Source organism: Agelaius tricolor, unplaced genomic scaffold, assembly GCF_023055355.1.
Source record: "Agelaius tricolor isolate 1412-34295 unplaced genomic scaffold, bAgeTri1.0.p SCAF_34, whole genome shotgun sequence".
NCBI classification, from domain to species: domain Eukaryota; kingdom Metazoa; phylum Chordata; class Aves; order Passeriformes; family Icteridae; genus Agelaius; species Agelaius tricolor.
The window spans coordinates 2,217,138-2,229,612 of record NW_027269294.1 but is presented as its reverse complement, the minus strand read 5'-3'; the positions used below and the strand labels follow the sequence as shown (position 1 = coordinate 2,229,612).

Below are 12,475 nucleotides of genomic sequence, written 5' to 3'. Positions count from 1 at the left end.
ACAGCGGCAGCTTGGGCAGAGGAAGCGGAGCCCCAGCGGCCGGGGCTCGGCAGCAGCCGGCACCGAGCCCCTTGCACTGAGCGGGAGCAGAGGGACGGGCCCGAGCCCGGGACTCGCATCCCGCCCGGGGACTCGGGGACGCGGGCTCTGCTCGGGCTCCGCCAGGAGGAGGAGGCGCATGGCAGTGCCCGGGAGGAGCCGGCACTGCCGGCCGACAGGGCTGCTCCTGAGGGGAGAACTCGCTCTGTGCTCCTTGCGCGGGATCAAGGCATGGCCAGAAGCTTTCATATTCATTTGACAGACTCTCGCACACCGACCGCTACCAACGTGCACTGTGCAAAGCAGCCACCATGGCTGCAGGCTCCAAAACAAAGAGAAACAGCGCTGTTCTCCTTTCCTTCTTTACGCAATCACACCTAGCTAAGATTCATAACACCTGATGCCATTTTCTGTTTAAAACTCTGGCCAATACCATGCCACTGACTAGGTCTCAAAAGCGGAAAGATGACAGCCATCAATTAAACCTGATGCCAGATCTTTGCCTATTTAGCTTTCCATGACAGAAATCCCTGGATGGATCCACGTGCTCCTCTGCTCCTATGAGCTGAAGTTTTGTCTCACTCTAATCTCATTAGGATGCCCTAAATCCAACCTGTTCTGCTTCTCAGAGCAAAGCCTGCTGCCATCTCTGCTCGTGACCTTTGCGTGGCACACATTGTTAGCACACTGCTAATGGCAAAACAAATTGCCTCTCCTTCTTTCTGCAGTGAACAGTTCAGCTTCTGGGGAGCTGCAGCTGTGACACTCAGGAGCAGCTCTCAACATGATCTCAACGTGGAGCTGCTCTTTTCCAAGTCTGCCCCTGTAGAAAATCCACGTTGTTGGAAAATGTCACCAAAGCGGGAATTGCTGCTGAAGCTCTCTTAGCGCACAAGGGAAGAGCCATTCCTGGGGCTAAAAGTGCCTCATTCCCACTTTTCACTGCTCTTGGATCAACCTATGTGTTCATTTCCATCTTCCTGAGAAGCCTTGATCTTTTGTAGTGGAATCAAAGCAAAGCAGATCTGAGCAAAACCCCACCTGTTGCTATGATCCTTCCCACTGCTTTTATTTCTGTTGTTCCAGCTGGATTTATTTCATTATGAAAAGGCAAATTCAAGAGTCTTTTTATCTCCACGGTTTACGTTGTCTTTTGCTGGCTTGGACTTTTGCTTTCTGCCCTTTGCCGGCCTGGGCACGTTCACCTTTCAGGATTCCCATCCTCTGCCCTGCCCGGGCTGCCTCTGGCTCAGCTCCCTTGGCAGCCGCTGCTTTCCCCGGAGCTCTCGGCCTTTAGCTCGCGTCCCTTTCCATGGGCCACGCCTCCCAGCTGCTCCAGCCCGGGCATTCCCGCCTGGGAACGAGCAGGGATTCCCTGCCCTGGCCCAGGGAAGCCTCCAGCCCTGCAGGCATTGCCGAGGCTCAGGGGCCGCTCCAAACCCTTGGTGTCCCAGAGCTCCCGGATCAGTGCCAGGGCAGAGCTGGGAGCCTGTCCTAAGGAGCGGGACTGACGCACGCGGTGCCTGCAAAGTCCCCCATGGATATTGGATCCAGCTGGCAGGAGCAGGTGCGGCCAAGGCAGCCCATTCCATTTCCTGCCCACCCAGAGATCTCCAACACTTCAGCCTGCTAAGGCTGGCACACAAATCCCTGCCCTGGGGCACGGCAGCGACTGCAGCGCACCCAGGAGAAGGCAAACGCAACGATCGGGGCTCAGTTCTGAGGCTGGGATCGAGATTCATTCTCAGCCATTTCAAACAAGGATTGCACCCCACTGCTCAGTTCTTTCTGCAGCTGGGACTCCAGGAAGAGGAGAAAGGAGGCAGTTTACTGGAGCCCCTTTCCTGCCAACCACTGAGGGTCATTCAGGTGCTGAGAGAAAGCACAGCCAGGGAGAGCTGCCCCTGCTCTGCTGGGATTGCACCCTGCACTCACGGGGGACAGGTGGCTCTGTGAAATCGGTCTCAGCATTTTTGTGCCTCATAGCTCCCACTGAAATGATTTTGAGCAGAACTGAGGCTGCTGAGCGTCACTGAGCAGCACAGGAGACATTCAGCAATGCCCATGAGCTGGCAGAGATGATTGCTGGCGATGATGGCCTGAGCCCTGGGCTGAGAGTTCCAGTGGCAGCAGCAGTGACAGCCACCCCGGCATTGCCCAGAAACAGGAGAAACCGGCCCTGCCCTGTGTGGGGAGAATGTCTGCTGTGCATCTCCCAGTTACAGCCCCAGCGCTCCCTGGGCTCCTGCAGACATTAATTCCTTCTGCCTTCCTCACAAGGCATCTCCACTCGTTCCATCGTCTGCCTGCTGGGCACTGCTCCCCTCCTTATTGCACAGGGGAGAGCGAGGAACTCTGCAATTGCCCCGCACTGAGCTCCTCTCACATCATCTCCCACTCCTTTCATGGCCTCACCAGCCAGGAGAAACATTCAAGGGGGAACAAAGTGTGCTGTGCTCTAGGCAAGGCCAGAAAGGGGCCCAAAGAGACAGATTTTGGATTAACTCTGGCTGGAGAAAACCAAAGGCAATCAGGATTGCCTCAAAAAGAAAACAAGAAAGGAGGGGATTGTTAAAGCCATTTATAGAGTCACATTAAGGTCTGTTCCTCAAGGTTTTGGCTTTTGGCACTTCTGTAAGCAACACGACAGACAGTGGGCAACTGTGACAGACTGCACAGAGAAGGTTTTTTTTTTTTTAAATAAATAATATAAATAATATTAAAATAGATATATCATTTTTATATTATATATTTCTTATATTTATTTATAATAAATATTTATAGATATTGGTATCTAAAATATATATTTGTATTTCTATTTTTTATATTATTTTAATTATTTATAGAAAAACCCAGCCTATAACCAAATCAAAGCAAAAACTCCCCGATTTATTTTAACTATATTTAAATATTTTTATATTTACAATCTATATTTATATATCTTTGGATATATATATAAAATAGACTATCATTTATATATATTATGGTATGTTACAATAATATACTATATATTATAGTTTTATATATTTATCTATCTGTTTTCTATATTTATGTTTACCACTATCATTTTATATTTATTTTTATATTTGTATTTATTTCTACTTTAATCTATATATTAGACCGTACCAATTCATTAACCCAACACATCAGAACCACACAAATACCGCACCTTCGGCAGCACCGGTACGCAGCCCACGCTCATCCCATCGCAGCGTATCCAAACCAAACCTATTTCTAGGACTAACAGAACAAAGACCCCACGACATTTAACCCTAAGGAAAACTCAAACCAACCTAACTGTAAAGAAACTTTAAACCCCACTATAACTAGCCCAAAAGCTCCGTACATTCTCATCATAAACTTCCTCCTAAAGCAATGGCTCAGAAACCCAAAAAACTCAGATACACATGGAAAATGACAGAACTGCTAGTAAAAACAAACACCAATTAAAAAAATCAAACCAACTCACTAAACTCAAACCCCTACAACTGACCCTAAACATTACTAAAAAAAGCCCCCAAAGCTCCACCTTTATTGGTTATTATTTGTGAGTTAGCATAATCTATAAAAATTATTTTTAAAAATTAAAAAATAAATAAAAGCATGAAAATAAAAACTCTAAACTATTAAAATACTAAAAAATATCACTACCCAAATTTAAAAACATATTGCCTATAAAAACCCACCATATAAATGCCCCTGTCTCAAAAAATAAAACTAAAAAAAAAATCAAACCAGAAAGAAATCGGAACTTAGGAACGCTAAAACCAGAACGTTCAAGAAGTTCCACCATATCCCTGATCATACACCAACTACAAACAACATGAAACACAAACAATTCTTAAAAACCGCCTTAAAACAACTACAATTAAAAACCCTTTCAACAATTAAAAACTGCATCTAACAAAAGCCATCTCATAAATTAACACCCAAAACTCCAGCAGCCCAGCTGGCCCTACCAAATCTCTGTGTTTATACATAGAGTAAACAAAACCAAAATCCCAGGAATACCTGTCAGAAGTGTAGGAAAGAAACCTCTTGAAATTAAGCCTACCTCAAATACAAACCAACCCGTCCAGAAAGTGAGCGTCACTCAAAAAACTATTTACACAGAGTTAATAAGATCAAGAATTAAAACAACACACCATATATCACCAATGAAAATCACAGTGAAGGAAAAAAAAAAAAACCACTTTTTTTTTTCTTTTTTATTTTTTAAACTCACTTCTTTTATTAGCTAGAACAAAAGATTTTGCCAGGACTGCAACTTCCTCTCCTTCTGAAATGTCCCTTCTCCTTCCCAAATTCCTTACAACTTCTGAGTTTAAATCCAAGCAAAAAGCAAAATTCGTGCACTTGTGAGTCCGGTGCTCCTGTCAGATTCTCCGTCTCCCTCCACATCTTCTTACACTTTCAGTCTGAACGCTGTCCTGCCCTGCTACGTTTGACAGAAGAATTGGCACATGTTAAGAGAGCATTTCCCTCCCTCCCTCCCTCCCTCCCTCCCTCCCTCCCTCCCCAGAGCTGGTTTCCTTAGCGCATTTCAATCGATCCCAAGCCCGCAATGATGCGCGCTCACCTCAAGGCTCACAGCAAGCACGCAGCAGCTCAGGCTGACTTGGCTCCAGGGCTCCGTGCCTTGGACAGCTGAGAAAACTTCCCATGAACCTCTGTTCCAAGACACTGGAATGCAATTTCCCTGTGCATTTGGTGGCAGCTTTGGGTCCCTCTGGGGGACGGCACCCAGCGTGACCCCCGCCCCTCGCCCGCCCCCCAGCTGCTCCTGCACCGCCGTGGGGCTCCCTCTCCTGGGCACCTTGGGGTGCCCCCAACGGCATCAGAGCCCCGAGCCTTCACCCCCCCTTTTCCTGACCCCCAAAGAAGGCTCAGAACGAGTCCGACTGCCCTGGACAGCAGCGCAGCGCTTCCCCCAAGCCCTTCCCACACGTGCATGGCCCCAGCAAGGGATTCTGCTGCAACAAGAAAGGGGGGGCAGCCCCCAGAAGGGTTGAGGTTCCTGCCCAGCCTCGCTGTCCCGGGCCAGGGGCAGCGAGAGAGGGAGCGGCACAGACGGCGGGGACGGCCCGGCACGGAGCGGGGGCCGCTCTCAGCGCGATGCCGGCAAAGCCGCAGCTCCGGCGCTGTCGGCCGCGCTGCTTGAGCGGCACGGGGGGATCCGCCGAGAGCCTCCGGCCCCGCGCGGGGACTCCCGCAAGGGCCCAGGGGCGCCGGGCTCCGGCCCTCGGGGCTTTATTCTCCGGCAGCCCGAGCCCCGCGGCTGCGGGGCAAAGAAGGAAAGGGGGCACGGGAAGAGAGGAGCGAGAGCAGGGCACGACAAAGGGCGGCGAGGGAGCTCGGGCTGTGCAGGAAAGCGGCACGGGAAGGGAAAGCCCGGGACGAGGGTACAGGGAGGTTGGGCAGAGGAAGGAGAGAGGGGGAACAGAAGGGAGTAGCGGGCTAGGGACAGGACAGGAAGGAGCCGGGTTTGCGGGGGGAGAGGGAATGGGGGAAAGGGAGCGAGAGAAGGCGAATACGGGGAGAAGGAAGGAGGGCTAGAGAGAGGGACAAGCGGGGAAGCCTCCCAGAGCCCCGGCCGCACCCCGAGCCCGGCCCGGCGCCTCGCCCTGCCCGGGATGCTGCGGCGCTCGGCGGAGCTCGGCTCGCTCCGGAGACGCTCGGCTCGAGTCGGCTCTTGTCGGCTAAACTCGCCTACTGTCGCCTCAACTCGGCTCTTGTCGCCTGCATTCGCCTCTTCGGCCGAGCTCGCCTCGCTTCGGCCCAACTCCCAGCCGCTCTGTGCCTTCGGCGCGCCTCGGCTCCGCTCGCCTCGGCTCGGCTCCCTGAGGGCGGGCAAGCGCCGCCGCCTCCCGTTCAGCTCGCCCGGCTCGGGGCTCTCCCGCTGCCGCGTCCCGCGGGCGGCCCGGCCACGGCGCGGACACGACCGGGAGCGCGGGCTCGGGCAGGAGCTCAGTAGGCTGGGAGCGCACTGGCGCTAAGCAGCGCGCACGAGAGCAGCAGGCTCGCTTCGCCTGAGCTCGGCTCGCTTCGCTTCAGGCAGCCTCGGAAGCCTCGCCTCGGTTCGCTCGAGGCCGTCAGGGTCGGCCGCTCTCGCCTTGCTTCGGCCGAGCTCGTGCGATTCCCCCGAAGGCGGCGGCGTTCGGTTGTGTTTTTAGAAGTATCCTCCTCTATCGATGGTATCTCTCTACAGTTAGATTTATATTTCTAGAATACTCCTATTAATCCAAATAAAAACCCCATCTCTAACCAAATAAATGCAATAAAAGCCTTCTTTTAAACGATATGGAAATATTTTTATACGTTGTCTAATTATATTCACATTTATATTTATAGTTTCTTTTGATGCAATATATTAAGCATTATATATAATAATATAAGCATTATATATAATATCTATAAAATCCTAGACATGTATTTAAATTATTATTTATATTATGTATTGTATCTACTGCTGCAACAGATTTTTTCTTCTAGTTTTAAACTTTATCTGTATGTATTTATGATATCTTTCTAGACTTAGATTTCTACCTTCATATTCTTTGTATTTATCATTTTTATCATCAAAACCCTGCCTATTGACAAATAAAAAAACCCCACTTGATTTAACTATTTAAAAATATTTTTATATTTATAATTTTCATATTTCTATTTCTAATCTGCTCTCTAGTACGTGATAACATATCTGCTCCTGCACCGCAGTGGGGCTCCCTCTCCTGGGCACCTTGGGGTGCCCCCAGTGGCATCAGAGCCCCGAGTCTGCACCCCCCCTTTTCCTCTAGTTAGAAACTACACTGGAACTTTTTTCTGGAAACAAAGACATGACCTAAATCCTCTCCCCATGTCCCAGACAGAGAGATGTTCAGTTCTTAGTTGACTGGGCAGCAGTTTCTTCAATAGAATGATAAACAATATGGAAACGTTTTAGCTACAAGCAAATAGGCAAATCTGAACAAGGTCCTGGTGGCCAGCCACTGCAGTTCTTTTGAAGCAATTTTTTAAACAATCAAATGCTGATACCACAAAAATAAAGCAAAAAGCTGACTACTGGCTAAGAAAAAATTAACTTTTGACGACAACAACAACATGCCAAGGACACAGGCTTTTTTCCAATGTCATACCTTATTACTACCTCTCTTGGGAATTCTCATCGTGGATCCCAAAAGGAATAAATCCCTCAGAGTGTCCTAAAGCACAAAGTAGCACGCTGGAGCTCCTCACACTCCCAGGAGGGCAGCACAGCGTGCACCGAGTCTGCAACAAATTCTGCTCAGTGAGGGTCTGCAAACAAAGTTTCCAGTGATGAACTGAACTCATTTTCAAGGGACGCTTTCTAAGCACAGAAGCACAACAAAGAACAGGCAGAAACAATCCTTACAAACACCTGCGAGTTTTATTTAGCATGGATGCGACTGATTGCCACCCTATGGCTTCTCCCTTGGGTTTGTCTGTAGGTTCAGGAGGATGATGATGCACACTCTGCCTTCCCTGAACCCCCACAGCAGCCGAGCGCTGCCCAGCGCGTTCAGACCATCGGGAACTGGGTCACGCACACCCGGATGGGCCGGAGCTGCTCTGCTGGAGATTGGGGAGACGAGAGCAGAGAGGCGCTGGCCCAGGCGTCGTCCCAGTTCTATTGCTGTGTGCCGAGAAGGAGTTTGCTCCCAACAGCTGCAGCCACCCTCAGCTCGCTCCCGTGGTGAGTATCAATGGCACACAGAGGCAGCCTGAGGAAATAATGGGCTGGGCTCTAAGGGGCTGGGACAGGCTCTGATTTTTTGTTTTGTATTTGCACGATGATCGGCACAACAGGGCTCTGATGGATGACTCGGCAGCACGCAATTAAAAACTCCTCCGTAGGATTACATGGACTGGTAGGAAAAGACAAAAGCCCATCACCCTTCTGAAATCTCCTTTGAATCCCAAGCACGTGGATTGTCACTGTACTGCAGCTTCCAGGTTTTCAAAGCAGCTTACTTCTGAAGGCCAGGAAACATTTATTCCTACAGAAACAATGGGCAGCACCCAGGCTAATCTAAGCACTCCTGTTGGATAGGGGATCTGCCAGTGTGCCAGTCCAGCTTAAAGCGGGCTTTATTTCAGTCTAACATCCCCACAAAATTCTTCCCCTATCTCCCAACCCTGAAATCTTATTTTTCCCTAAAGCTTCTCATCATTAGCAAATTCAAAGTAACATGTTCTTTTTTACAACATTCAAAAATGTCATGCTGGACAGAACTAGAGAGTAATTATCAAATATAAGCTTAGCAAAGTCTGAATTGACTTGTCCAGACAGAAAACCTACAAGTGAACACCTACACCTGCCTCAAGAGACCTAACGAGCCCCTGGCAGCCACCGGCATCAAAGCGCAGTGGATGTTTCTAATCCAGGCTAAGGAGAACAATATCACCTTTTGTTCTCTCCAGTTTGTTTCCTCTGCAGTCACATTTGCTCCTTATGATTTTTACAGTCTCTGTATCTTCTCGGGCAGCGCTGAGTCTGACGACCGGGATACGAGAGTCCTTCCCTGCCCTACGGAGAGAACCAGGAAAAAAAGTTCAAAAAAGAACAGGGCAGTTTGAAGTTAATACCTCCGACGAGAAGCAGCACCCGACAAACAGAGCAACGGTGAACAAAGCGTGACACCTCCCTGGGGACAGAAGACTGACAAACTCTCCGGGATTTACAATTCCAGTAACCAAGCCCTTCAGCACAGCAGCCAAGTGTCCCATTAGGTGCTGCTGCACCAAGGAATGATCCCAGAGGTTCCAAAGAGTGAAATGCACGTTATTGTCCAAAGACGTAAAATCTTGCAAAATACCAAAACTACAATAGATCTAAACTACAGGGCAAGAGTACAAGTGTTAGCTTGAGGAGCTGGAACCATCCAGGTGAGCAACTGCTAACTGGATCCTCAACAGAGTTTGAGGAACCCTTCAGGATACAGAAGGGTTTTCCCCAGCAATGTCACAGGCCGGGTTTTGATAGAAGTGCACTTGCCAGATGCTCAGAAACGTCACCCATCCTCCTCCGGGTGTCCTGAGAGAGCTGGAATGGCTCTCACGTGGTTTGAGCTGGTTCTGTAAGGGCTCAGGGTGAATTTCACCAGATGCAACCAAACTGGGCAACACCCAGTGGGACAGAAGGAACCCAAAGCTTGTTTTACCCAAAGCTTGGGTAAGCAGAGCTCCAGCAAATACTGAGGAAATGGACAGAACGGGGTAACAAATAATAAACATACCTTTTTTTTTATGTAGGTGAACAAAACAATTAAGGAGAAGGTGGAAAACTCACCAGGACTGAACATTTCATCATCTGTAAGCTGACCATCCACAGCACAGAAGACTCCAAATTTAAAATTCACCGATCCCTGGGACATAAAACCAACTATCATATGGTAAACAGTCAAACAGAAGACATGAAAATTTGTTTCCTCTAAGGACTTTCACGTATGTGCCTATCTTTGTATACATGCTACGCATTAGAACATACATCTCATACCAGCTCCTAATACATAATGATTTACCTTTAAACTTTGATAGTATAGCATAAAATTACTACCTTAAATTGGTGATCTATTATTATTAAGTTGGAGCTTTAAGATATTTTTGCTGTCAGGTTCAAAAAAACAGGACTTCTTTTTACTGTAACAAGCAATTGATTTAGAAGTCATCAAAAGCCCATCAAAATACAAAGCTGTATTCACCGGACGGGTCTGTGAGCAAGAAGTAGTCAGGCTTGTACTCACCTCTTGCCCTTCAAGAACCGATAAATCCTGTCAACAAAAACAGCATCTTTAGCCCCCTCCTCTTAAAGATTCTACAAGGATGATGGTTTTATTTGTGTTTAGAAGTTTGGATTTGAAATAGCCAGTTCAATGGATAAAAACAGTTCAAGCAGTATCACAACATTATTATTATTATTATTATTATTATTATTATTATTATTATTATTATTATTATTATTATTATCTGCTACTGGAAGAGACAAACCAGTAGTATCTATACTTAATTACTTCTATTTCCAGGAAATCATAAAGAAAAAGAACCAAACAAAGAAAAGTCCCTTCCTACCTTTTGTATCTCAGGATGAAAAATGTCTCTTGGGCTCTTCTCCAGTTTCTCCAGACTCCTGGCACTGAAATGCAAATGAACGAGTGCTTTATAGGAGGGCAAGTGCACATTCCAACCCCGAACCCCCAACCGATGGCAGTTACAGCGCTTACAAAATGAATCCTTCCCAGAGCCTCTGGGAAATGGAACGGTTTGTGCAACTGCCATTTCTTCCCCAAAATACTGACTCCCAACACTTCCTAAACTGAGTTTGCATTTTAAAAACAGAAATTAGGGAGACTCAGGGTGGAGATCAGGTTGAAATGGATTTCCTTCTAAAGCACAGGGCTCTGTTCCATCACCCTTCACTTGGGCTCCACACAGAATCACGGGGAGCATTTTAGGAGGGCTCAAGAACCAATTCTATTTCTCTCTTTTTCTAGTTCTCTCTCTTCCTAAATAATTCAAGGCAAGTCAAATGAGAAATGACAAGTTCAGCATCAAATTCACACTTTTTCCCTTTGACTGCTCAAGAACAGGCTTTAAAACCACTTCTTGCTGCCTTCAACGATTAAGACTTGTAAAACCATTTTTACAAGTTTGATAGGGTTATCATAAAAAGCACAGAATGCAAGCGCTGAATTACAGGAAAAGGTACACAGGCAAATATCTCAGCTGATGGTGGCTTATTTGTCAATCCATACCTTAATGGAGATTGCACTGAGAATGTTTCAGTGGGACTCTAAGGGAGACAGATTTTCTGAGTAATCTGTAAACAAGAAAAGCTGGGATATATTACAGGACATACCCACTTGTTCTGCATATTCAAATAGGATTATCAATAAAAACATTTCAGTTAAAAAAGAAGGAAGAAAACCAAGGGAATTTTACTCAGCTATATTTACTGCCGATTTAGAGAAAAAAAAAGTCAGGGGTGCTGCAAAGAAAAAAAAAGTGAACCATAAATGCCTACAGTAGAACTTTAAAACAATTGCTTGGATAAAAGCAGCTCATGGAACATGAAGTAGAAAAAAAGCGAAACCAGTATCAGACCTGCCTATTTTCCTACCATTGCACAAGAAAATCCGACAAGCGGTAGAAAGTCACTGCCTAAAACCGATCCTAGGATGTAACCAAGAACAATTGAGGCATTTGCTAATCTAAACGGAAACCTTTTCCGGACCCTAGTGTCAAATCACACGTTTTGTCTCTCAGCAGCTCGAGGCTGGAGAGCATTTCCCCTGGGGGTCGGGAGGGCAGGGGCACAAGGGGCTGAGTTTGCGGATCGCACCTGTGCCATCAGAAGGATCCTGCCCGGCGCTCCTTGCGCTCGCCATTCTCCGGGCCATCGCTGCTGTGTTTTACTGCTCAGCGATGCCGCTCCATCTGTTTGCGTGGAAGGAAGAGCCACGAGCACTGAGGCACTCAGCAGCCGTGTCATGCCAGCGATGTCGAGCGCTCTCTGCTCGCAAGGCTGAGCACGCTGCACATCTGCGGTCCCGCCAGGGGATCAAGCGGCTCCTTCGCTCCCGGGCGCGGAAGCACCTTAGGCAGCACCGCCCCTCCCGAATGTCCTTTCTTTTCCACTCCAACTCTTTTTTCTTTTTTTCTGAAAAACTCTGTTTTTCACCCCCTTTTCCACTCTCACTCTTCCTTTTTCACTCTCACCCTTTTCCTTTTTCACTTTTCTTTCTTCCTTTCTTTTCCTTCTTTTTTTTTTTCTTCCTTTCTTCCTTTCCCCTTTCCTTTCCCTGTATTTCTAATCGTGGTTTTGCATTTTAGCTTTAGAATAAAAAAAGGAGTAGAAAAGTTCAGGCTACCTGGGAGTAAAAAAAACCCCAAAACTATAATGACTTTAGGAAAACTATTTCCTCCCTGGGAGCCTGAAATTTTCTACAGCTGCACGTGACATAGAGCTTTTATTTCTTCTTATAAATAGTCTATACTTTATACAGCGCCCCCTGCCGTCTGCACCGGCGCACTGCAGGCAGAGTGCCGCCTTATGACGTCACCTCGTTCACCCGGCGCCCCGCCCCGACCACGCCCCCAGCGCCCCACGAAAGACCCCAAGGCGTAGCCGTTTTGCCAGCCGCCTGATCAAAATGCCGATACCCACCTCGAGCCCTAGAAACAATTTCCTTCGACGCCCAACCCTGCAGGCGAATCGGAATGCCATCATCGCAATTCAAACGCCACAGAAAATCTCTTCGGGGCCGCGCCGACATCGGTGTTCCGTGCAGGCAGTCCGGATAGATCGCTGGGGGTCCTCCGGTTTCCCGCCCTTTTGGCCGCCATTTTGAGACGGTCAAACAAACTCTTCCACGCGCCACGCCCAAGAGGGCTGCCTGGCGGCGGCGGGCTGCAGTAC

At 47.9% G+C, this 12,475-nt stretch overlaps 1 protein-coding gene across 8 annotated transcripts; it reads right to left on the bottom strand.

Annotated features, from left to right (window-relative positions):
- Positions 1-6,476: 6,476 nt before the first annotated feature.
- On the bottom strand, positions 6,477-12,240 carry LOC139602584 (GTPase-activating Rap/Ran-GAP domain-like protein 3). 8 transcript variants are annotated; one of them, XR_011683316.1, is made up of 6 exons: positions 12,224-12,240; positions 10,812-10,876; positions 10,129-10,192; positions 9,350-9,425; positions 8,466-8,587; positions 7,429-8,057 (listed from the first exon to the last, which is right to left on the bottom strand). XR_011683316.1 is itself a non-coding variant. In XM_071452527.1 (4 exons), the coding sequence occupies exons 1-4, from the start codon at positions 11,454-11,456 to the stop codon at positions 7,325-7,327; spliced, it is 255 nt and encodes an 84-aa protein (XP_071308628.1). In that variant the 5' UTR covers positions 11,457-11,831; the 3' UTR covers positions 6,477-7,324. The 8 variants fall into 8 exon arrangements, 4 of the variants coding, with proteins under 4 accessions (XP_071308628.1, XP_071308627.1, XP_071308624.1 ...); XR_011683315.1 differs by lacking the exon at positions 12,224-12,240 and adding an exon at positions 11,399-11,831; XR_011683313.1 differs by lacking the exon at positions 12,224-12,240 and having other exon boundaries at positions 10,812-11,389.
- Between the last annotated feature and the right edge of the window lie 235 nt (positions 12,241-12,475).